General features: G+C 45.4%; 1 protein-coding gene across 1 annotated transcript in view; it reads right to left on the bottom strand.

Annotated features, from left to right (window-relative positions):
• CCDC175 (coiled-coil domain containing 175) overlaps positions 1 to 27,048 on the bottom strand; it is an 814,258-nt gene that overhangs the window by 351,989 nt on the left and 435,221 nt on the right. The window contains exons 12-13 of the mRNA XM_069638898.1: positions 20,727 to 20,862; positions 28 to 159 (exon numbers count right to left, since the gene is read on the bottom strand). Coding sequence (XP_069494999.1) covers positions 28 to 159; positions 20,727 to 20,862 — 268 coding nt within the window. The remainder of the gene's footprint in view (positions 1 to 27; positions 160 to 20,726; positions 20,863 to 27,048) is intronic.

The following is a 27,048-nucleotide window of genomic DNA, read 5'->3' on the forward strand; positions in this document are numbered from 1 at the left end:
GGAACATAAATACAAAAATAAATGTACCGTAAGCCTTTTAATATCGGCGAGGTAACATTTCTCTAAGTTTGCAGTCTCATTTTCTGCTTTCGTTTTCTCTTGCATGTACCGTTGTAGCTCTGCATCTCTTTTCAGAATATCTCTCCGGAGATCTTCGCACTACACGAACAAAACAGCAGAAAATATTCAAACAGATATTGGTCAGCCTCATAGGAAGACGTCTGCTCCCACACAGATTCAATAACTCATTGCACAAGTGTTCTAAAGTGGTGGCAAGATGAAAAAAATATAAGTCAATTAATATATAAATAAAGGAAGCCCTGAAAAGGGTACTGTGCTAGTTGCATACATGGATGTGTAAAATAGGATGATCTAATCACTGTGAAACAAAGAATCATCAGATTTCCAGACACATAGAGGAGCAATAATATACTATGTGGGTGCGCTTCATATGCTTCGCAGCTCTCCCTATGAGCGGTCCAGAGTTTATTTTCGAGTAATGGTCGCACGTGAAAGCAGGACTAAGTGAAAAAGGGTTCCTTTAGAGGAATCAGCATTGGCAAACCCAATAGTTTTGGCCTTTGTGTATGCATGGGATCCACATTTTCCAGGCAGTGGCATAAAGGTACTACTTGACCATAAGAAGACAACCGCTGGCAAATTGTGAAAGTACCTGGGCATATGATTGTAGTGTCTGTCAAATGTGTATCTAATGCTGTTACAAGCGCTAAAACGGTTGGTTCTGCCAATGCTTGCTTTTACTAGGAATTCAGTGCAAGAAACAGATGCAAGGGCACACATTCTGCTTATAGATTATGTGGCTGAAGAGACACTTGCTTAAGACACGTTTCTTGCACCAGGAGTTGGTTTAGAACTGTGATTAAGCCATTACCTTTCAGAGGGTTGCTCAGCAAGCTCAAAGCAAGACTCAAGGAGATCTCATGGGGATATGTTTTGGCCGGGAAGGGAAGACAGTAGTTGGGAATTAGCATAGGGATTAGCATAACCTTGTTATGTTGTTATTGCTTATAAAGCGGAACATTCGTCATAGTCATCTTGGCGCAACAACCAATGGGGGACCAGTGAGAGCCAACAAAGTCCAAAAAAAAAGAAGGGTTTTTAGTGCTTGGGTTTTAGACCTTGGGCTGTCAATGGGTGGCATATACCTCATCACATCACATCTGCCACATTCATTCTGATTTATAGAGAGCGTTTTTAGCACCGCCTAACAGCCAACATTTTAAAAATGGGGATTCTCTTAATAACATTTCTTTATGAATTTCATCTTTCCGATTCCCCATTTTCACCCCACCTTTGTTTTACTTTATTTATTTATTTATTTATTTATTATTTATTTAATATGGCTATGTTACAAAGAGAGAGGAACAGAACACCCTGAGAACAGAGTGGGAAGTTGCCATACTATCTTTGTTTCCACATACAAGTAAAGTGTCTCAATGTTAGGGAAAAGCAAAACAGATACAGCATTTTTGGTTAGAGGGTAATTTCAAATGATCAAAACTCCCTCTACCCCACAATCTCCCTGCCAAGAAGCTGTCTGCTGACCGCTGCCAACCAGCGACTAAACAATATGCATCTCAAGTATGGTTTAGGATATCTCCTTCAAGATGCAGGGCATACTTACCCACCAAAAGAAGGGAGCTTGTTCTGATCTGAACAAAGGGTCTTGCCCTGTTCTAAAAGGACCACCGGTCCTGAGCCGAAAGTCCAAGTCACACTCTAAAAAACAAGGATTCTGAGGGTACATCTCAAGGATAGTGAACAACATGCCCATCTTCAGTCGTAGGGAGTTCTAGGGCTTCATAACAACCGTGCCGGTACGGTAACAACCGTGCCGGTAGGCTTACCGGCACCTTTGTTACCGGACCGGCAGAGTAGAAGTTTGCGGGCCAGGTGCCTTTCCGGCCGCCAGGTCTGACCTGGCGGGCGGAAAGGCACCCGCCCGCAGACTTTGACGGTAGCACTGGCACCATTCTGAATGGTGCCAGTGCTACCGCCTTCCCCATTCCCATTGAGTCCTATGAGACTCAAATGGGAATGGGGAGTAATTTTTTCCAACGCCTGGTTTCAGGGGCCACCGGGGCTGTAATGCCCCAGCGATTCCCCATTGCCAGGCGGCAGAAAAAATACACAACTCCAGAGGCAGCCTGCCTTTTTTACCCGCACGGCTACCGCCGGATTTGTAATGAGGCCATAGTGTCCCTGCACGCCTCTTGTAGTGCCAGTGGGTCTGATGCTTCCAGACCCACATTGTGGTTTGGTGAATTGCTCCGCATTATTGCTTCCTGGAATGGGTTGATGGCCTTCAGTGGTTGATGTTCCCCTTGTGCCCTTTGGTTTCTGGAATGGTCAATTACATAGTTCTCCCTTCTGCCAAAGGATTCTCTGAGTTTTTTTTTTAAATAACTCTATTTATCAAGTTTTAGCAAATGAACAATATGAACATACACAATATGATCATACGCAAGCAGCAGGGTCACAAGGAAGCAATATACACAGTAGACATCGTGAGGCATACATGGAGTACCAAAGTTCTCGGGTTGCAGGGTTGTGGGGGGGGGGGGGAATTCCCAGCAGGCAAGGCCGCCCGCCCACCCATTACTAACAGTTCGTCGAGACTCGTATCTTGTCACTACTCCCTCCACTTCTCCCATATTTTCTGAAATTTCCGAGGGCACCCCCTTGCAGTGTAGATACGTCGTTCCAAGAAGGCACATCTACTCACTTCATTGGACCATCGGTTCATGGACATTGTGTCTCCGGAGCCCAGGTGGCTGCGGTCAGTCTCTTCCCGGCCCCTACAGCTACCGATTCTCTGAGTTTTTGATGTCCCACCTGAGAGACATTGGGGTGGTAGTCCCCTCTTCCACCTGGCTTAGCCTAGATAGAATGTTCTCCTCCTTGCCCTGGGTACTAGCTCTAGAGTACTGGGGTAGTGTTCATGGCCTCTGCTTGTTTCACTGCTCTGGCTGTTCCTGGGATATAAAGCACCCCACTATCTCCACTATCTTTATGGGATATTGTGCCCTTGACTCTCTTTCAGCAACCTTACAGGGTATACAGCACCTGACATGCTTTAGCATCCTTGGGGGATATAGCACCCCTGACACACCCAGCAACATTAGGGCTATATAGCACCCCTGAATGGCTTGGCAACCAGATGACAATTCCACTCTAGTCTACCAGCTTTAATGCAAAGGTCCTCAACAGAGCCCCCTGTCTTAGCATATATTTCTTTCTGGACCAAGGTGGTTTCCTAGAGTTGACCTGCTGCTAGTACCAGGCTCTGTCCTTCGGTGAGACTCCAGGTCTTTACACTACAGTTCATGCCGTTCTACCCTTGCTCCTTGACCACCTATGGCACCTATTCTCACTCTTGCTTTTCCACAACCTTCTTCTCCCACTTGCATCTTCTTGTCTAACCTACACCTACACGCACACGCACACACACACCCCCACCCCCCCACGCCCCTAGTGGAGTTCTACCCCCTTTTATAGTGTGATTGCGGCTTTGATTGGCTCTCATTCCTTAGTTGGTTTCTCTGGCCTTGATTGGACCAGGCCGAAATGCCCACATTTTTCCCATATGTGATTAGATCCTCCCCCCTCCTCCTCTTAGTGTGGAAAGTTTTCGATTTGTTCAGTTCATATGCCTACCATATTATGATCAGGCAGGAGGGTCATCATGGCTGCGCTTCCCTCTTGCCCCCACCCTCCGGCCTGGAAAGTTTACCAGGAATCTCCTCATTCGTGCACTGCAGTTGTCAGTTCCAGGTTTTTTTCTTAGGCAACAAAGTATCTGCTTAGTTCTTCAGTCTGTCATCTGGTACACATTTTTTTTTTCTTATGCCGAATCTCTGACCCTGATTCTGGATCTAATTATGAACTGGCACCTGGCACCCTGAAGGCATTCCAAGATCATTGATCATGGTGAATGCTACAAAGGTTCCCTTCCACCATTTTAAATGGGTGTTTCCACCATTAGAGGAGCCTGGGGCTCTGAAACATGGTGCCAGATCTTGTTACCTACCTATCAGGAGGTATGTTTTGTCTCTACGCAAGTCAGGGCTTTTGGCTGGCATGGACCTTGGTCACCCCCTTCCCCACCCACTCGTAAACAATCCACCCTGTGACTTCATCACGCATAATAGGCATAGAATGTACTGTTCAAAATAATCTTAGAATCAGCTACTTATGACAACTGATTGTCATATAATTGGATGATTGTGGCATAGAATTGTACATGAGACTATTTCATTGCTCTCCCTACGGAAGGTCTAACCTGGCACACTTTCTCCTAAGGCTTGCCCAGCACCGCATCCAAGGGGCTCTTCTGCTCCTTGCCAGAGGGCCGTCCCTAACTCATAGCTTTTCTCAAGACCCATTCCATGGCCTTTTCCTGAAACCTAGGGTGAGAACTAGGTAACTAAGTAAAAAGTGTGTTAACATAAAACATTCCAAACTCATCTATATATATATATTTTAATTAAGTATTATGTTACATATTAGGGGATATGAACAGAGCAGCGGAGATAGGCCTCCTTCTCCCTCTCCAACCGCCAGCTCCACGCTCCTCATAGTCCACACCTCTCACGTTTATATTCTGGAACTCTTCATCATGGATGTCAGCTGTATCTGTATATCTATACAATACTACATATCCCTCTTCTTCCACAAGACCTTCTCACTCGGCCAAGTCCATCAAGCGAGCCGGTCTCCGATAGCTTCTTCCAATTCGAGAAGTTGAGGCCGGCACCGCACTCGGCATATGTGTTGAATTTGATAAAGATGAACTTGAACTCTGACTCAAAATATTTATTTCTCCACCCAGATCATCATCATTACTCTTATCATTATCACCCCTAGGCATGAACATCACCCGACCATTATTCCACACTCTGCCATCACACATTCTCACTGCATGCCTGAACACTTCAATCACTTTAGCAGGATTTGACCACTTACTACCATCCACCCTAAGTGCCTCTGGTAGCCTAATCCTCACACAGCAACCCACATAGGGAATCTTACTGGCTATGAACCTTCTGTGATTATGCCATAATGTATTATTGAATTGTCTCTTCCTGATCTTTGCTTCCGTATCACACAATGACACTTCCATACCTAACACCGCACACATCCATCCTGGAAACAGTTTTGTGTTAGCTCTCTTGCCTCTACTCAACTCAAAAGGCGACATTCCCGTCGTACTATGTGGGGTAAACCTATGTGCCACCACAGTCATCCTCACCACCTCCTTCCAATCATTGCCATTCGACCAAGCCCACCTCATTGCTTCCTTCAATACCCTGTTATACCTTTCAACAATGTCATTCGTCTGGGGACGATAAATAGCACTAGTTAAATGTGTAATGGACTTCCCTTTTAAATATTCATCCATCTCCTTGGACTTAAACTGGGAGCCATTATCAGACCAAATCACCTCAGGATAACCCGCACGACCACACACTTCTTCCAAAAATTCAATAATCCCTCTAATTGAAACACTTGACAACATCTTGACCTCAGCCCATCTTGTTAACATATCAATTACCACCACACAAAAAGTCTGATAACCCTTACTCCACACAGGAGCTACATTTCTTCCAAGGTCTCTCAGGTACATCTGTCACAACCATCGGATACTTCACACCCACACAGCCTTTGTAACACTTGTTGCAAAGGATACAATTCTTGACGCTCCTTTCAATTTGTAGATCGCAACCAGGCCACCAATATGTGTTTCCTATTCTGTTCTTTGTCTTGGAGATGCCTTGATGTCCTTCATGTCCTAACAGTATAATTCTCTCTCTGATACCCTCAGGTGGAATCAATTTGTCTCCCCTCAACAGGTAATCACCCTGGCTACTCAATTCATGACTGACACTCCAAAACCCTTCAGCTCCAACTTTTTGGACCTTGTCAATTGGAACCATTCTTTTGAGGTTTTCCATAACAAACATTATTTTGGCAACCTTTCTCATCTCCTCTGCCCATTCCTGTCTGGAAATAGCAGCATCCTGAAGGGCACATATAATTATTTCTTGTTGATATTCTACTTCTTCACCCTCTTCCTGAAGATTTGTCATCCTTGAAAGACAATATGTAGCATCATTCTTCACACCAGGTATATACTTAATTTCAAGATCAAATTCCTGCATCCTGGAAACCCATCGCCTTATTCTTCCTGATACTTTGTCTAGCCCTTTGGTCATGAACACTTACACCAGTGGTTTGTGGTCAGTGTGTAATTCAAATCTTGTTCCCCATACAACGCTTCTGAATTTGATAACTGCCCAAACAATAGCCAGCACCTCCTTCTCAATGGTAGTGTATGCCTTATCTGCCCCTTTTAGCAACTGAGAAGCAAATGCTATTATATACTCTTTTCCTTCATGTACCTGTGTCAACACTGCCCCCAGACCGACATTGCTTGCATCAGTCGTGATAATTGTGCGTCATCCTCGCACATAGTTCCTCAATGCCGGTGCTGCTCCTAAAGTACTCTTGATGTATTTGAATTCTTCCTCACAAGCATCACTCCAGTCAAACTTCCTGTGCATTTTCGTCAAATCCCTTAGCGTCGCTGTGTGATCTGAAAATCTTCGCACAAACTTCGAATAATATTCCACCATTACCCAAAAAAGTTCTCACTTGCTCTCTGTTGATTGGAGTGGTCATCTCCTCTATAGCAGACATCAATTCAGGTCTGGGTGCAATATCATCCTTTGATATGACATGTCCCAAATATTCAAATTCTTTCCTATTGATCTTGGATTTCTCCTTGCTCAGTATCATACCTGCATCATATAATTTTCTTAAAACCTTCTCTAGCCTTCTATTATGCTCTTCCTCCGCATCTGCATATATCAGTATATCATCTTGAAAAATAATTACACCTTCATCCCCATCAAATATACAATGCATAATTTTCTGAAATACCGAAGCTGCCGAAATGAGTCCAAAAGGCATCCTCCAGTACTGGCACAACCCTTCTGGTGTGATAAATGCAGTCAGATGTCTTGAATCCTTATGTAATTGTACCTGATGGTAGGCAGAGGTAAGATCCAATGTCGAGAATACTTTAGCCAATCCCATAGTTGAAAACAGTTCTTGGATATTGGGTAATGGGTGTCTCTCCAGAATAATGCATTGGTTCAACTCCTTTAGATCAATACACACCCTCACTTTTCCGGAGCTTTTCCTCACGATTACAAGAGGCGAGACCCATTCTGCGGCATCAATTTTCTCTATGATCCCTTGTTCTTCTAACTTTCTCAATTCTTTTTTTACCTCTTCCCTTATAGCCAATGGAACACTTCTCAACTTCTGAGCAACTGGTTTGCACCCTTCCTTGAGTTGGATGCAGTGTGTAATGCCTTTAACACACCCAATCCCATCTCTAAATACTTCCATCTTTAACTTCCCTACATCCTTTTCAGTTGACTCCACAGCATATATCGATACTTCTGCACTGGCATCCAGTACTTTGCGCCATGCCTGATGCGTCCAACTGAGCAAAGGTGATGCGCCTTTCTTTGGGACATATACTTTTGCTACAGCCGTCCTATCTTTGAACCCTAACCTGGCCTTAAACCAACCTATGATATCAATCTTCATGCCCACATAGGCTCTGGGATTGATATCAGCTTCATTCAACCACTTAGGACCTATTTCCTTCCACAATGCTTCTGTTAATAATGTATAATTTGCTCCAGAGTCTGTCATCATTCTAATCGGGTTTCCATTCACCATGATAATGGTCTTCGGCCTTTCCAATTCTACTTCGTTATCTTTGCCACAAATCGTGAAAACACATTCGTCTCCTTCATCCGTTCCTTCATTTCCAATCCAATTCATGCTGCTCCTTCCAATTCTGCAGCATTTAGCCAGGTGACCTCTCCCATTGCAATTTTTACATATTATGTGTAGATTATGTGTAGAGCAGGACAGTCGGGACTGCAGGCCCAATGTGATGGACTGTCACACCTGAAGCAGGCTCTGCTCCGACCTCTGCTTCTTTGGCTACTTTGAGGTTGACGACTTCCCATGAAACATCCACGACTGTATCCACGACTTCATCCACGACTTCTCAATTATATCTGGATGGGCCCAGAACTCTGGTATGTTCTCTCCTTCTCATATTGGGATTGTTGTGATTATTTACACTAATTACATTGTAAGACTATGTAGGTTGCAGCATTTTAACAGTTGGTTCTGCTTTTATCCAACTATCTTTCACTCTGCCTTCTAATGTCTTGACACAATTTTCCATGTGTTCCACCTCTTTTGCAATTCGCAGAACCACATCTAGTGGTGGGTCATCGCCAGCCCGTAGTTTCTCACAAACTTTGGTACTGCTGCATTCTAACATATACTGATCCCTCAATCTTTCCTCTAGTTGTTGACCAAATTTGCAATGTCTTGCTAATTTTCTGAGAACTGTTATGTATTGTTCAACACTCTCTCCCGTTTCCTGCGATCTCTTCCCAAATCTGTATCTTTCCAAAATCGTGCTGTTTCTTTTCAGAATGCTTGCTCATTTTCATTATACATTTTTCGTACTCATTCATATCCCCACATTCTGCTGCTGCCAGATCTGGTAAGTCTTCACCTGACCAGCTGGGCCTAAACAGTGCAAGAACAGTGATTTCTTCCTCTCCACGCTGTAATTTGCGCCACACACAACACTAGCATAATGTTCAAAAGATTTCAGCCATCTTTTCCAGGATAAAACTGGCTCACCCACTTCCTGTAGGAACATAGCGGGTGGCGGGACATTGTGCATCGACATGTTTATCTTTCTGTCAACGTCTCCTGCTCCACCCAATTCAATTGTTGCAACTGATAGCTACTTTACTCAAGGTTGTGTTGCGCTTTGCTTTAAAGTATTTCTTCTTTGTATATCTCTTTGTGGTTTGTCATTTACTTTAGTAAATATTCTCCATAAATATATCTCTTTGTAGTTTGTCATATACTTAATATATTAATTTCATAAATATAGTTGTTCACTGTCCTTTCAAAAAATAAAAAAAAATAAAAAACTCTTTTTTATTTTTTATACTGAGACGAGGAGGAGGCGGATTGCCACACGTTAAATCTGTTGTGTGCTGACTTCCCGCAGTTCGGGAAGCTACTTGTTCCTCCTTTTACGTTGTGCAAGGGTGCCGTGTGTCTGTTGTCACGGCTACTGTAATAATACCCAAGATGGCCACCATTCATGGACACGCACAGAGGTGCCTTCCTCTAATGCGTCCCTAACGGCAATGCAATGCTGCAGGGTTCGTATGATGCAGCTGCCGTTTTCAAGCACTTTTTCCTCGACTTTTTAACTATTATTTTCTTTAGATGGCACCCGGACTCCTCAACAACACACCTGCTTGTCGATAAGCGAGCTCCAGCTCCTCTGCTCTGCCAGCATCTGCGGACCACACAATCAGCAGGATTCCTTCTTCCATGGGCTCAGCTGGATCCTCATCGCCATGTGAAGTATGCTCGTAGGCAAGAGTATATATATATATATATATTTTTTTTTTTAATTAAGTATTATGTTACGTATTAGGGGCTATGAACGGAACAGCGGAGATAGGCGTCCTCCCTCTCCAACCGCCAGCTCCACGCTCCTCATAGTCCACACCGCTCACGTTCCTATTCTGGAACTCTTCATCATGGATGTCAGCTGTATCTGTATATCTATACAATACTACACCACTGTAATGCTACTTTAGATAATGACAACACAGCATCTCTAATTTTTTCGGACTGTTGATTTTGATATTAAAATAATACATACCACCAATGTACATCATAAGGATGTTAAAATAAAGAGGGGTTCTGTGCATGTATACAACCCTGAACTCCTTAGTTACCTAATATACTTACAATGTATAGTTGGGAGTACATTATTGTATATATACACACATATATATATATATATATATATATATATATATATATGATACATTACTCACCGCAATCGTATTTCTGAGGCTTGTGGAATCTGCTTAGATTCACATGCTGTGCATAGGCCGACATCTAGTGGAAGCTGCGGAGTATTACAGTTTGTTTTTTGAAACTCGAAAATGGGCGTCGACACAGGGCGTGCCAGTAATACTATCCCTAGTGTGACGTCCCCTATACCCATGATCCCTCACGCGTCTAGGACCCTCAGATTGTTTTTTTTCCGCCATACTGGTCAGAAACATTTCGCAGAGTTTTACAAAAAGTGGATAGTTGTGGCATCACTACAGGTGGGACTGTTTCAGAGCTGTCCCCAGCCAAAGTCACTTTCTTCTTAGGCCTCCCTGTTCCTAGCCCAAGTTACAGCCGATCGCAAGGCTCTCCCCACAGAAGGTTCCATTGTCCACCCCAGGCCCAGTCTTGGCCCTAGGCCCATCAAAGTGAGGCTGGTCCAGACTTCAAAGCACATACTTGCCCCAGCCCCATCCTGGACTGAGGCAATCCCTGTCCCAAGGGCATTCCCCTTTCCAAGACCATCCTTACCCCAAAGATCATTCCTGTTTCAAAGCAGCCCATTTCTGCTCTTGTGCCCTTTTCTACCACAAAGCCCACCCTGCCCTGAGGCCAAACCCAGCTACGAGACCCAAGCCTGCCCCGAGACTCAAGCCTGCCCCAAGGCTTAAAACTGTCCCGAGGCCGAATGCCTGCCCCGAGGCCGAATGCCTGCCCCTAGGACCAAGCCTGCCCCGAAGGCCCAAGCTTGCCCCGAAGGCCCAAGCTTGCCCCGAAGGCCCAAGCCTGCCACCAGCCCCAAAGCAATCCGAACAAAAGCACAGTGACTACATGAATGTGCCAGGGTAGGTGGGATACTGTTCTAATGCACATGCACTGTAGAGGAAATGTGCATGTGAAGCCATGAGAAGCACTCATGTGTGCTGTAACAGTGCATGCAGCAAAGTTACCCCCTGCACCACCACAGCAACAAGCCATATTGGTAAGCCAACAAGCAAGGTGCACATGCATATGCTGTGTGCACCCTCAGAAGACACTTCTCCCACCTAGCATTAGCAGTACCCACCTAGCATTAGCTGCATTCATTGGCCTGAAACCAATCCTTTCCATCATACAAAATGTGTGTAGGAAGATCATACTTCATGTTGCAAGAGTGTCTCAATAGCCCACTTACTAATATGCATGATGACTGCATGTCATTACCCATCCAACTGGTTCACAGTCGACTCAGGCTCAAGAGGCAGTTGCATCACTGCCCAGGATACTTCCACTGCTGGCAGTGCATCTTCCTCCACCCCTGCAAGGCCAGCCAGGGGAGTAGGAAGAGGAAGAGCAGGAGGGAGGCACAAAGGCCACATGACACCAGTGCAGTCAGCTGTGCTAAGCATGGAGACACCCACTGTCCCCACATCTGTGCCCAGTGGACCCTCCACCTTCTCAGAAGATGGCATAGGAGGCACTGAACATGCTGCTGCAGGCGCAGTACCCCCAGCAGCTGTGACAGGCACACCACAGCAGGCCCCTGTAGAGATCATCAAGGGGCAACATGGTCCACTCACACACCCGCACCCATCCATCTGCCCCCGACACCCGCTCGTCACCTGTGTCAGACGCATCACCAGCACCAGGCTGGGGCAGACATGGGTACTGATGGCACTCCAAATGAGCAGTAGGAAGACACAGGCTTCAGGTCGCCCTGCTTCACCCCTTGCCCTCTACAGACTCCACAGCCGGTGGCACAGCACTCAATGGCTGCAATCCGGGTAAGGCTGGAAGCCATGAAGCTTTGGCAGATGACAACTGAAAACCTTACAGAGCTGCAAGTGAGGCACCTGCAAGCCATCAGGCATAGTTCCCAGGGATTGTCCAAGAGGATTTCCAGGCCCCTGCACTGCCAGTGCTGGCAGCTCTCCATGTAAAGAAACACTTGTGTACAGGCGCGTTATAAATGCCATATCATATCAACTTCTGCCATCGCTACTGTTGGACAGAGGATGAGGGATCATGCACAGGAAATGTCAGCCTTTGTTGAGTCCATGCATTCATGCATGCTCCTCACATTGCAACACATCCAGCGCCCTAAGGCAGCGCTCATTGCACAAGCTGACCCCAAAAGTGTCCGAGCAGGCTAGCAAGGGCAAGAAGCCACAGAAGGTGGGAGGGAATGGGTGTTGGGGATGGTGTGTTGGCGATGGAGGCAGTGGGTAGGAAGGGATCTGCATGATGGTTCACAATTAATAAAGATTAACTTTAAGAAATGAAAGGACAATGCTTTTTCTGTGAAAATGCTATATTGAAGAAGTGCATGAATACAGAACTGTGATGCATGTGGAAAACAAAGTTACTGGTAATAATGTTCATTGAGTTCCTGACGCACCAGACGCCCATCCCTGCCTTTTTCACACTCACTGTGAAGCGTAGGTTCATCAGCAGACAGTGCTTTGTTGTCTGCTGGGGGAACCAGGCCCAGATCTGGGGCCACAAGGGACATTACGCCTAAGGCAAATGTTGTGCAGCATGGCGTAGGCCACAAATATCTGGCCAAGCTTCTCAGGCCTGTCCATGAGGGCCCTCTGGTATGATTTAGGCAGCTGAAATGTGCCTTCAGCAGGCCAAATATCCGCTCATTGCTGAGCTTGGTCCTGACATTTGTCTGGTTGTAGCCCACCTTCTGTGGCATACGTGGTTGTCTCACGAGCTGTGGGTAACCAGTCATCTGCAAGAGCACAGGAGACTGGTATCTGTCACAGTGCATTGGGATGCATTGCATGTTACATGGCTCGTTGATGGACACTCACTTGATGCAGTCATGGTGCATTGGTACATCATTCTTTTCATTGCCTGTAATTGCATGCAATTTGACTTACTATGGGGGTACATATGCATTGTCACTTTGAGGTAAACTATGCATACAGCTCACACACCAGTTTTGCCAGACATGGCCTATGATGGAATTTCCAATGTATATGTTGCCTGTGCTGATGCTGCTCTGTGCTATCAGGCATGTGCCCGGCTAAGTGATCGTTTCTTTTTGTGCTTGTTTATGGTGTCGGCATTCCTGCCGCTATGGATAACCATACATGGTTTGCAGTATAGATGTCATCACTGTCTGGCAGTGTTGCATGGTCATTTAGCAGTGTTTTTTGGCTGTGTAGGACTATGTGCCCAATGCATTCTGGCTCCTGTATTTCCATGTTTGGGTATGTTGTGTTGTAGGGCAATGTGCATTGCTTGTATTCTACTGCAAGTCCTGCTTGGCCTAGTCCTGTGGGTTGGTGGATGTTATGTGCTGGGTGAGAGGGAAGGTCCTGCATGGACATGACATGCATTTATCTGTGCTAGTGATGTCCCACCTTCCCACCCTCCCCTACCCATATTATTCAACTTGTGCTCCGAGACTGCATTGTGTGACGGCACTTCTACTCATCCGGAATCAATGTGCGTTGGCCTCTGTGCTGCTCCATGTATGCTGGCAGGGTGCTATTGCGCAGAATTAAGGCGTCGTAGGTGGAACCAGGAAATGGTGTGCAAAAGTGTATGATGTTAGGCATGGGCCTTACGTACTCCTCTTGAGTGCATTGAGGGCATCTGTGACTTGATTTCCATCACCTGTATGTATTTACCTCCGGCTTTTAGGTGGAGGTAACTGCAATGTGTGCTTGGTGGACTTGCCGCCCATTCTCAGGGGTATTTCAAGTTGCAATAAGGTGAAAATACTATTTTGAATCTTGCCTGTAATTCTGCAGTTGGAATAAGCGCTGGCGATAACTCTGCCCAATGTTGGCGACAATTCCACTGGCGGAAATTCTTTGGGGGATTTTGCTCCAACTCCTTATTCGGTGGTATGGCGAAAGTGAAAGCAATTCCTTTACCGCCACTTTTACCATATACCGCTAAACTCGTAATGAGGCCCATAGTACCAAGAAGAGACTTCACTGCAGAAAACATGTTCTTCATCTCTGAAGTGCAGTGATGCAACTTAGCTAGCGATTACTCAGTTCACCTGCTATTTTGCATTGATAGTTTGACCCGCGTGCCCGATTTCCTTCTATCTTTTCCACGTTTCTTGTTCCTCCCTTTCTTATTCTCTTTCTTTCTCGATTTATCTTCCTTTGTCTGTTTCTTTCTCTTGCGCCCTTGTCTTTCTATTCATCGTGATTATTTATCTTTCTTTGCTCATCTTTTCTTCTAGCCCTTTCTTTCCTTCACTAGTTCTAAGCCATAACAATTTCTATCGTCGTCTCTAGCCTCAGCTCTCTTATGTTTTACTTCTTCTATCTCTCCCTCTCTCTTCTTTCCCTTCCTCTTACCCTCTTAAGTTACAAATAATATTTACTTTTTTCGGTGTAGGATATACAAATGGGCACTATTACATTAGCTTGTGAGCAAGAAGGTGTTTTTTCAATGACCTTTTGAAGATCCTTCAGTGCTGAGGAGGCGTGCCCTTCATTAGCAGATGAAACACCACACAAAGGTGAAATGTGAAAACATTTTCCTAAACTTCCCAGTGGTGTTTTCGACCTCAGTTTTGTTTGAAAGGGTGGTGATCTATGCTGGTTTAGCAGAAAATCCACCCATTCAAAAACAATAGAGCGAGCATGTGTCCATCCACTGGGGATGAACCAAGATTCATAGGGCTCTATCACTAGTCGGGCGGTATCTCATCGGTAATTGTACCGGGATACCGCCCAATTCTATTAGTGTTACCGCATATCTGGCCAGCCCAATTTGCGCCGGATCCTGAGTTGCGCTGGGGAGGTAATCCCCATTCCCAGGACCCAATGGGGGTTTCTTGGTGCTATTATCACCATTAGCGCCACGCTAATAGCGCCGAAAATGGGAGATTTATATCTCCAGCAAAAAACTGGAGGTAAAACTCCCACTTTGCTCCCAACTCAAGATTGGCAGAGCGGTAAATGCAGCTGTAATAGCGTTACCGCCACATTTTACCACTCCGCCCAACTCATAATGACCCCCATAGTAGCTAATAGGAAAGGAATTTCTTAATGCAGCACAACTGAGATATGAAATGTGCTCATTTCAGAGGGAATACTTCCTAGCATTCATCTTGTTCCAGGTTTTAGGAGTATCAAGACTTTGCTCGCAGTTGTAGGGAGCACGGATATGCCATTACTCTGATCTTATAATGCGTCGTCAGCAAGATTATTGCACTGATGGCAATAACATGAAAAAAAAAGGTGGAGCTCGAGTTGGTGTGTTGTACATCAGTCCAGGGGAGACAAGAAAAGCAGATTCCAATTAACGTAAGTGGTCTTGCATAGCACCCTTCTGCCGCTTATGGAGACCTCTTTCCCACGAATGAGTCGTTAGTGGGACACTGGGAGAGGCAGATGCGAAATCTGTGTTCTTTATGGGTACAGGTTGAAAGTACCCAGTTACTGTGTGCCAATCTGATTCTAGGAGTTTGGCAGAGAGGCTTGGAAGTATGTTGTCTACAGGGAAGAGCCCAAGATCTGATCGACTACAGAACGTTGGGTCCAGTTAGCAGCTAATGTCAGAGAGTGTGATATGGGCTAAAAAGGAGAGCTTACTAAATGCTTGAGTAGTGTTGCTAGGCCTGTGGCAGCCATCTGTGGGGGATTTGTGTGTGTAGTGTATGGTGCTAGGAAATCTTACCGGGGAGTCAGTCGGGGAGAGCGGAATAGGCCTTAGTCTCATGCAGGCAGGTCCCATTTCAGGAGCTCACATTGCCAAAGTCAATCCATTGCATGCGTGTGCTCTTCTCTTCAACTCTCGCTCACTCTCTCAGATAGATTACACAGAAAATCATTCTATTGTTTTGTGATTGGGAGGGTTTTCTACTAATTTAGCATGTGCCTCCAGCCACTCTATGGAAATCGAGATTGGAAGTGTCCCTGTTACAAAATTGGGAAACAAAACTCCAAATTAAATGCAGTGCATTGTTGGTCTACACCTCGAAATCATTAAAGAAGTAATGTCAGGACAATATATTCAAATCCCCACCTCCTCATTGAAGGCTCCACACAAAAGATCAATGAGAAATTCAAGATCAGGCTCACAAACCGATGTAATAGAGACCATTTACATAACAAAGAGCGAAAACTATATATACGTTTGGAGGGAGGGGAAGAGGAATAAAGAGATAAAGGAAGAAGAAGTGAGAAAAAAGAAAGACAACAAATAAGAGGTACAAAGAAGGCAAGATTGGTTACCGTGTTTTAATTGCAGCAATTTTCACTGTGGTGTTTTCACCCTAGCCGTTTTTGGCAATTAAAAAAAGAATACATTTATGTGTTGGTGTATTGGGTGGGGTGGGTTAGATGAGAGGACCCACCCATTCAGAAAAAAAACACCAAAAAACACTCGCCAAAAACGGCAGGGGTGTAAACACCATGGTGAAAATCACCTTGCCGAATATTGCGGCAATTAAAACACGTGAAACCAGAAAGAGAGAAGAGGATCAACATATCAGTGCTAAATAGCATTACATATGTACTATTTGTTATGTTATTAGATATTTGTTTAGTGCCTATTGCCATTGGTATGGCCTCGAAGCGCTGCGGTGAATGAATGCCTTTCGGAAGACCGTAGTCTGAGCAGACATGTAAATGAAAGGAGCAGTACAATGTGGGTGTACATTTATGCTAAATAAATGATAAGCAGAGATGATTGGGTTTTAAGCAATTGTTTTTTGTCATGCAGCGCACATTGCAAAGGCATAAGGAAGTAAACTGTGTCCGTGGCTATGTGACAGCTGGACGGAATTTTTTCGTGGGACTCTGCTGTATTCTATGGGTTGCAGTGGGGGTGAGGGCAAAAGTGATGTAAGAAGCCCGTCGATCCCCAGGGCAACACTCTACAGTTTAGGGCTCTCCTGAATGTGTGAACCATGTCATCTTCAGTTACAATGTATCGCTGCGCTTCAAAGAAGAAGAAGGTGCTCCTGCTACTTTGTGATAGGAGTGCCAGGGCAATAAACTTTCTTTTGAAAAGAAAAGGAGTAGGGAAAACATGAAATGGGTCACAGTTGAAGTCATTGAAAGCCATTTGCTGGGGCTAATTAAGAAATGTTTCCAATTCTGTTGCTGTTCTTCAAGGAGCCAATGGAGATTACTTAGGAGATGTAAGCAAGGAATGGTATCAAACAGTGCCGACAGACACAAGTGATGACAGTTCAAGGGTGTTTACTGAATTCCAATGGGTTGGTTAAACGCTATCTAATCTTATCCTAAATCTAAGGATGGGAGCAATCTAAGACCATCAAATAATAAATAATACACTCCTAGGTGAGTCTCTGTCAAAATAAAAGGCCTATACTAATAAACCGATTGCCAATCCTCACTTCTAAATACAAATGGTGTAGGATAACAATGTATGCAAAATAAAAGTGTTCAAGAAAGAATATGTCAGGATAGTTGAGCAGTTGGCTTCCCTTCCCCACGTTTTCATTACGGGACAAGGAGGCACATTCGAGCTTCGCACACACTCTGGCTTCTCGGCCACGAGGATACACTTCAAAGCAAAGGTATCAGGGCCTTCTGTGCCAAAGTCTCCTTACCATTCAAAGGGCCTCATTACGATGCTGGCGTTAGCTGCCGCCAAAGTTGTGAAATTACCGGCACACGGCAATGGGGACGTACGGGGGCATTCCGACTCCGGCGGACCCGGTCCATTCCCATTGCCGGGTGACGGTATTCATTACTCCCCATTCCCATTGAGCCCCATAGGGCTCAATGGGAATGGGGAGGTCGGATGCACCAGCACCATTCATGAATGGTGCCCGTGCATTCGACGAGTTATGCTCGCGGGTGCCGGTCTGCCGGACAGGTCAGACCTGGTGGCCAGAAAGGCACCCGCGAGCACAACTAGTAGTCTGCCGGTCCGGTAGCAACGGTGCTGGTAGCTTACCAGCACCGTTAATACCGGACCGGCAGACTTATAATGAGGCCCAAAGACTCTTTCAATCGCAGAGGGCCTGATGTAATAAACAAGCATGAAAGTTCTTTTCTTATCAGGTTTTCCACATTCACAAGTTCTCGGGTTCACTATTCACCATGGGTCTATTTCCTTCAAGTTCGGACCCCCTTTTGCACAATATTCATGATTGGTCTTCCTCAATCGGGCTCGGACCACGGATCTCCCTCATTCGGGCTTGGACCCCTTTAACACAATGTTCTCAATTGGTCTCCCTCGGAGCTTGACAAAAATCGAAGACTTTCGATTGTGCAATGGATTTTGCTTAAACCATCGCAGGACAACTTGAATTCAATATATTTTCCTTTTTATCACTGTTAGCTGCAGACCTTACAGAGACCTTCGATTGAGCACACTCACGGTGCCGTACCACACCACATTCATCAGCCATTCAGCTTTCCTCGCGTCTATCACAGGCGTTACAAATCTTCCTTCTTGTGCTTGTTATACAATGTTGCCACTTGCAACCTTCACTTTAACACAGACCGGTCTTGCATTGATCGCCCCAAATCACCAGCTGGTTTAATCTTACTGGCGCTTAATCCTGGAGCCAAGGACGGTATCAGAGAGGCTGCTGCTCCTCCCCAACTTGATCAGCCATGCAGAAGGGCCCCGGGTATCTCCGACACACAATGCAGGATTCTTCAGTCTTGCTTCCTGGCCTTACGCCTTTCAATCCGAAGGACTTTGAAAAATAACATTTTCCTGCTAGAAAGGTCAAGGGCATCTCCATTCTGGTGCACCTTTCTTGGTTTGCCATCTTTCTTCCCTCGTTCAGCTGCTGTCTCGAAAAACACTGTTCCTTCATTTGCTTTGCCTCGCTCAGAGTGTGCTCTCATGCTCTGCCTTTTTATTACCTTGCCTGACCATAGTAGTGGGATATATTGGTACACTGCTCGGGTGCGAGTCTGTTTTCTCCCATAGTGGCCTGTTCGTGTGAAAGTGTTTGTTTAGGGAAAGGAGGGTAGAATTCCTAAATTTCCTACCATGTAGGATGGGGTAAAGATGTTGCAGGAAAGGGGATACCACGTCTCGCCATCAGGTGTTCCACTCCCACTCCCCAAAGACCCCTCACCGAGGTAATCCTCCCGCACTGGTCCACCCCCAGGAACTGGACCCAAAAGCGATGGTCGTATCCAGGACACCTGCATGACAAATCCCGGGGACTAGTGGGTGAGACACCTTCTGGTTTCTCACAGAGCTCATTTTCATGAGCGCCGTAATTTGGCAGCAGGCACCCGTTACGCGTACATATCCACATAAGCGGATTCCTGCTGCCGCATTTTGGTCATTTGTATGGCAGAGTGCAACGATGCACAGAAAAAGGCGGCGTGCAAGCATATACGCCGCCTTTTGCCCTGCACATTTGCATTCTGCTGAGCAAATAAAGTAAACACTAGCTGCATGCAAGCACGGCAGGCAGTGTTTACAATGGATGCCTATGGAGTCTGCCTGCAGTGCAAAAAGCCAGCGGGCATGAAAATGCATGCAGGCGCAAATGCTGGAGTATTTGTATGGCGGAGAGCAAGGGAGTGGCGAAAACGCAAGTTGCATTCTGCTCCTCCTCTCCGCCATGCAAATTAATGAACATGTGGCGTGAATGAAAGGTGTGAAAGCTTTATGCAAGGCTTTTACGCCTTTCATTCACGTTACACCACAGAGCAAAATGAGCTCCTCAGTGTTTTTTTTATTTTTTTTAAATTAGGCAGGAAAGTGCCCTTTAATAAACTAAGTAGGTGAGTGTCCTTATGCAAATCAGTGTTTGCAAAACCTTTGACACAAATTAATGGAAAAAAAACAGGATGGTAAGCACTATTTTGCTTCCTCAAGTAAATGCAGGGGAAGGACCCACCAGACATTACAAAGGGGGCAGGATTTGGAGATTTCAGAGTGCTCCAATCAGCTAGCATCCAAGCTAATAAGCTCTGAGGTCAATTCATGGGAACTCTCAGCAAGTCGCATGACAATAGACTTCCATGTGTAAGGGAAGGACACATTACACCCAATCACAAAGAGGAGCCTGCAGGGCCATTGTCTTATGGTGTTAATCCCCTGTAGCAATGGCTGGAACGGGGGGTAACGGCCCGGCAGCCTAAGTTATCGGCCTGAGCGAAGTGAGGGTGGATAACGAGAGCTACGGGCCATGGATTAACGCTATTAGCACCCCGGGTTGCCAAAGCGGTAACCAGGGTGCTAAGGGAAATTACTTTTCCAAGATTTACAAACAAAAATGATACAAGGTTATACAAATGGTTTTGCAATTCTTCAACTAAACATGTCACTGGGTAGTTTGCCCAAATACATACATGCTATTTCCGCATAAAATAGAAGATAAGCTGCCAAACATAAATCCTATAGCATGTGTGGATCAAGGACCTGCACAAATGAACGAATAAAGACAAACCACTAAAATGCACCATCTCTACTCAGCACAGCTAGGCGGGGAAATGAAAGACCTTACAGAACAACATTCTCTTTGATTTGGGGGGAAAAGTAAGAGCAGACACAAAACCCAGAGCGCAAAATCACAAAAATGGTCCCTAAAGGCAGTCGATCATATCAAATCTAGTCTTGGGTTTCAGGGATCATTGTGTCACTGGAGCCCCTATGTTGCCAAAAGACCACGTATTTTACATTTTCCGTCTAGTTCTCACATTTACAGTGGCAGACAACAGTAAAGGGCGAAACCTCAGCATAAATGATGAATTAGGCAGTAATGACCTTTTAGTGAAACCCTGGTCTGCATTTCTAGCTAACAGTATTAAGTAAGAACTCACCTCCTCATTTAACTGAGCAAGCTTCATTTTATCAGCTTCCAGTCTTTTGTTCATGTCATTTATATATTTATCCTCGGAATGCTTCCATAGTTCGGCTTGCTTAGTTATTTCATCTTTTTTAACTTGCAGCGTCATTCTAGTGGGGCAAGACAAATTACGACACTGATTAATGTTAGGGTTGGGAACTTTGAAACTAAAAGCACACACATTGTAATAACAAAATGAATGGAAAACTGACTTGCAACTTTTAATATTACAATTCTTCGTCCATTCGTTCACTGCTGAGTGGGACATCAATAACCAAAGAAATTCATGAAAAATCTGACCTGGTCTAACATCCACCTAAATGGAGGCAAGTGCTCTTATCCTACAACTGTCACCATCCCCCCAATCTATTTGAACCCAAATGAGAAGGCAAGAGTAATGTCTGCTCAAGCTGCAAGAAGCAAGTGGTGACCACAAACTGCAAAGGCTGACTCTATAATAACAGTCCAGTGGCATTCTGATAAAATAACCATTTAAGCAATAAGCCCTGATCCGGGGGCATTACCTGAAGCAGTAATGGCCCCCCTGTGAGGGGCTTATTGCTCTTAGTACCCCAGCCCGTAAGCATTTTTTTTTTTTTCATTTGCGAAACGTTCTGGCATTTCGCAACTAAAAAAAAAAAAGAAAGAAACAATGGCCGATCGGGAAAGGAAAACGAAATCCGTTCTCCCCTTCCATGACAGCCAGTGAAACTAGTTAAAAAAAGTAAACAAAGAAAATGCCCACCATGGAACGGGAGAAGGGACTACAAGTAGTCACTTTTCCCTTTCCATGGCGGGCATTAAAACAATAGGAAAAGAAGTAAACAAAAAAATGGCCACCATGGAAAGGAGAGTCCCTTCTTCTTTCCATGGCGGCGTGTTGCAGATGGGGACCGGATGTGCTGGGGAAAGAAGTGTTCCCAGCGCCTCCACTCCCAAAAAGGAACCAAAAAGAAGGTAAGGGGGGAGGGGGAGGGTCAGTGGGAAACGGTGGATGGGAGGGGGGAGGCCGAAAGGGGGGAGTGGGCACTTACCTCGTTCCCTGGCAGGTGAGATGGCGCTTCCAGCCTTTTGGAGGCTCAGGGTGGCGGGATTACCATCATTGTTTTAGAGGCTTCAATTCCCCCCTCCACCCAAACACAGATTCAATACTGAGGCACTAATGATGGTTGGTAAAGCATGTACCCTGATATAATATCCCGCCATCCCAAGCTAATGGCCCAAGCAAAGCCATTAGCACCTTTAAGGTGGAGGTCGAAATGGGTTAGCCTCCTTCCCCAGCAGGGACAGAGGTGGCAGGGAGACGGCATAATGCAGAGCGGGGCACAGGTGAGCTGAGACAGAGAAAAAGGAGAATGAGGGGAACTGGAGCAGACTGCAGGTAACGGACCGGGTGCGGCCAAATGGTGCCAGGTACACTGAAGCAGCAACTGTTTGTCCTGTAATATAAAGCCTGCGTTCTGTGCACTCCGATTGGCTGCCAGAGAGAAACCAAGGTGCTAATAAAAGATCCATGTTTTCCAATTTCCTTCATTCTATTACTTGTAGAAGAGATTGGGCGCTTTGAGCGGAGCCCCAGAAAAAGAAATGCAGGTGTTGAGGTTCATCGAAAGGAACCCCTGGAAGCCCAATATGCAAAGCTTGGAATGAGCCTGGTGTCACAATCCACAAAACCATGAGGTGAAAAATTAAATGCACTGACCTCCATGAACTGTTGCTTTGCCAACACACTACAGCATTTGGCAAATGACCAATGAAAGCAGAAAGCGGAACTTTGTGGTTAAGGGAGTCTAAGGCCCTCGGCAACAGCCTCCACGTCGAAGTGAAATATGAATACGAACGTTCCCAACTGACAGAAAAAGGGCAGAAGAAAGTTCTACAAACAGCCCGAATAACAGCCCAGTTGAAGCCCAGGGTGCAACAAGTCAACTGATGGTGGCAGGAATCAATAGAGTACTATCCAAAAGGAACTCACTGTGTTTAAATACTGTAAACATTGCTGCTGCACCTGTGGAGTGGCTGATAGGGCCTGTGGCAAATACAATGCAATCCTCAGCTGCGTGCTCAGAGTAAACAGCTTGTCAGGAGGTAGCCTATGGTCAGATGTTCCGGGCCACAAGCCTCATGGATGCCAGGGTGTCAAGGATACTGGTAGCACCTAATTAGTACAATGAAACCATAGCGATTGGTTGCTGGAGGTTTGGTGAGTATTGCAGTCCAGAAGGCACAGCCTGTGGAGTCCGGGCAGATGCTGGGGAACATCCATGCACTGTGGCACTGTGGTGGAAAGTCCTGCCATCACACTGTATCCCTGCAAAGGACCACAACCAACAGTGCAGGTAGAAGAGCGAGTGTGAAAACGGCACACCAGGCCCCGGTCATAAATGACTGGATATTGAAACACACAAACAGTCTTCCCTCTGGACCACACCCTTTTGAGATGATCAGATATTGACGATCATCTTCACTATCTGATCAAATCAATCTTTGTGGATTTCTGAGGCCATCTATGACAAAGTGAAGATGAGTGTGAGGTCCAACCCATTTTTTCTTTTTACTAAGACAAAGATAGTAGATTTAAAGCGTTTAATTAAAGTTAATGTTTTAAAGAATTGGTCTGAGAAGACTGATGCTTGAAACTAAGAGGGGCCTCTATGGCTCTCTCAACCTCCTTTGTGGGCTCCTTCCACCTTAACCCATTAATCCCTGACCCCCAGAATCTCCCCGACGTACTCTAAAGCAAGGTTAATCCTACTGTTGGAAGTCTTTCTAATCTTGATGGGGAAACATAAAGGCCATATTTTTTTCTATCTCCCTCTGGACGGTTGGATTACCTGATGTCACTCGTGTGTTTTCTTCCAGCCTCTCCCCTTCTCACTCTCCGTCTCTCATTCTCTCTATCTCTATCTCCATCTTCTCTCCCATCCTTCCATAATCTTCCTCATCTCACTTGTCTCAAGCTGTACCTCTGTCCTTCTCCTCGCTTCTCTCAATCTCCCCTCTTGTTCCATCTACTCCCCGCTCTTTCTCCTTTTCCTTCCACCACCCTTGCACTACCTGCACTACCTGTCTGCACCTCAGTTCGTTCTCTCTCTCTCTCTCTGGTCTTCGATGGTGCGAAGAAGGAAAGGGAGCTAATTCCACCATTTAGCAGCCGCCATCGAGAAAGGCACGACCACACACCCATGCAAGTCTAGACCTAGACTGCATAATCTTCAGAGATTGTGAGCGAGGGGCCTGACAGGAACGTAGATGCAGAACTTGGCTTGAAGGAATTTTGCATCGATTTTATTTAAAGCTTTGTGAACCAAGCAGAGTGACTTCAACTTAATGCCCTGCTCCACAGGGAGCCAGTGGAGCTGACGCAAGAAAGGAGACATGTGGGTACGAAACTGAGGATGAAGGACTGCTCTCGCTGCCATATTCTGCAGTAGCTGGATACGCTGGAGCAAATGCCATGGAATAACGAGGTAAAGGGCTTTGCAGTAATCAATAGTACTGATAACTAGGGAGGAGACAACCAGGGAGTGGAATTTAAGAGGGATGCACGGAAGTACTTTCTAAAGGGTCCAGAGCTTGAAGTGCGCCTTCTGGCAGACGAGAGAGACCTGCTCGGACATAGAAAGAGAGGCCGATATTTTGACTCCCAGGTCCTTCACCGAAGAGACCAGAAAGGGGAAGGGGCCAAGGCTCACAGGCCAGAATTCAGGGGTCTAACATATTGAGGGCAATGAGGTGCCCACCACCAGCACCTCTGTTTTCTCCCCATTCATTTTAAGCCAATTTAAGGCCATCCAATCATCAACCGCCTTCAGACAGTTGCTCAGCTGACCCGCAGTCTCAGGTTGAGTTAAATCCAGCCACACGATAGTTTGCGTATCGTCGGCATAGGAGTAACACAAAAAGGCAAAGGCGTGAATTATGTCCAAGAGAGGTTAAAAATACAGATTGAATAAAGTAGGAGATAATGAGGAGTCCCGAGGAACTCCACACAGCAGGAGGATAGGGCGAGAACAGAAATAATATAGAGACACAGAATGGGAGCGCCCTGCCAAAAAACTACCAAAGACTCAAGCAATTTCATGAGACAAGGAAGCAAAGAGATAGGATGAAAGTTAGACAGAGCAGCAGGGTCTCTCTCTCTCTACCTGCACCAGTCTCCTCTCACCCTGAATAACCCGTCTCCTCCTCTGTCTACTGATATTAAACATTCTCACCCCCTGTCTCTACCAACTACCTACCCCTTCTTCTTCCTGCCCTCCCTACTATTACTAATACTATAATCTTTCACTCACTATTCCACTCTCCTGTCACACTCTCCATTACTCATTTCCTCTCACACCATCTCTAAGTCCCCCTCTCTCACACCTTTCTTTCACTCGGCTTTTACACCTGCCTCTCCACACTCCAGACAAAAGGTACCACTCTCTCCTACAGACAATACCTTACCTGCACTTTCTCAGAGCACTTCTACAGTCTTCTAAACACTCCACTCCACTGTCTGCCCTCCACTTGATGTTTTGATCCACCAGTGCTCCACCTGATCTCACCCGAACACCTTTCTATTTTCTGTATGCTGGCTGGCCTTTTATAGTCCTGCCTTCTCCCTTCCAACACTCATCCCGCTCCCACTGATCTCCCTGGTCACATGCTGCCCTTGGCAAGTCTTTGGCTAAGCTATCCCTGCAAGGATTCAAAAAGGCTTTTAGCCCTGCTACATTTTCAATCTCCAGTTGCAGGGTAGCAGCCATGTTCTCAGTCGGCTCATTTTACTTGTGGCTTTCTTAGTATGCTGGTGAGATTTTCTTTCAGTTCTGTTTGGGGAGGATTTCTGTGTCTCTTCTGTTCCATGCAGTCCCTTCTCACTCTTAATTAAATGCCCCACCATTCACCTGGCATCTGGCTGGTGTTGGTAGGTCGTGCGTTGGGTGTCTCTTCTCGGTTTGGCAAGAAAAATCCCAGTCTATGCCATTTCTGTTCTTGATTTCCTTACCGTGCTTCCTGTCTGGGTTTTCTTGGTTGCGTCCAGGTGCATTCTGGGAGTTGCTGCCCAGAGACAGAAAAGAAAACTCAATGCATATTCTCCCTGCCTCCCCCTTCCAACTCACTCACCCCACCTCTGTGATTGGATCCTGTCTGGTATATACCCTGGTAGGTTGCCCATCTTTGGTCAAGAGGGGGTCCCTGTTCTCCCCAGACATGGTAATGACACTGGCCTGGTCACAACTTTCTACCTAAATCAGCTTAGGACTGCATGCAAGGGAACGACATCTCAACAAGGTTGCCACCATTACCTATGGAAGTTAAGGTGAATGAAGCATTTTATAAGAATATCTATCCAATAACAGATGAGATACTCAACAAACCTAAGTAATCATTTCCAATGTCCACAGAGATGTAAATATGTGCTGGCCAACTGTACCCAATCAGCAAAAAGGGAAACATCATTACATTATTGATCTGCAATGCATTTACAGACATCATTAGCATTTCTTAACTAGATGCACACAAACTGATTGATGTATTGACTACAGAGGCAGAAAAAGGCTATTGGCCTGAAGTGGTGAGAATTAGCACCAATACCCAAAACATACAAGGATATAAGTCACAGTCGACGGAAAAGTGAAACATCTGTAGTGGAATGTAAAATATATTATATGTGAACTCTATTATGTCAGAAATAGCCATAACTCCTACGTTTGCAGCCAAACACAAGGTCAACATTGTTCTAAAATGTGGTTTTAGTCTCTCAATCTGTGCTTCAGCCTTGAGCAATAACTGAGCCAGAGATGGAATATAGCCCAAATAGAAGTGAAATGAGATCCCCTATCAAAAATCAATACAGAAGGAAGACCACGAATGCAAAAGATATGTTGAAATAATAGGTCTGGAACTAATAAACACTTCAGAATATGTTTACATCATGGCATCAAATGGACCAGTTTCTTCAAGGGGTAGATGACCACTGTGGTGAGAAACAAACGCATGTCAAGAGAGTTACACATGTCTTTATTATTATAGCCAGGAACGTTTTGAATAGGTGGTCTACAGCACCTTGGGATGTCCTATATACTAACATGAGTCCCACTTCTCTGGGTGATATGATCGTAAGGTGCAATGAAATGGGGAAGTAATAGTATCATGAAGGTACTCCTGCCAGGAAATACAGGTACCAGCCTGCTATGTATCTTCCCACTCAATCTCTGCCCTTTCAGACCAAGCACACTTGTTTCACCCTTTAGTCACAGGGTTGAAGCGCACACCACGCTTCTTGTTTCTTGCGCATGATAAATTCA

The sequence above is a fragment of the Ambystoma mexicanum genome, chromosome 14 (assembly GCF_040938575.1).
Source record: "Ambystoma mexicanum isolate Mex_15411 chromosome 14, UKY_AmexF1_1, whole genome shotgun sequence".
Lineage (NCBI taxonomy): Eukaryota > Metazoa > Chordata > Amphibia > Caudata > Ambystomatidae > Ambystoma > Ambystoma mexicanum.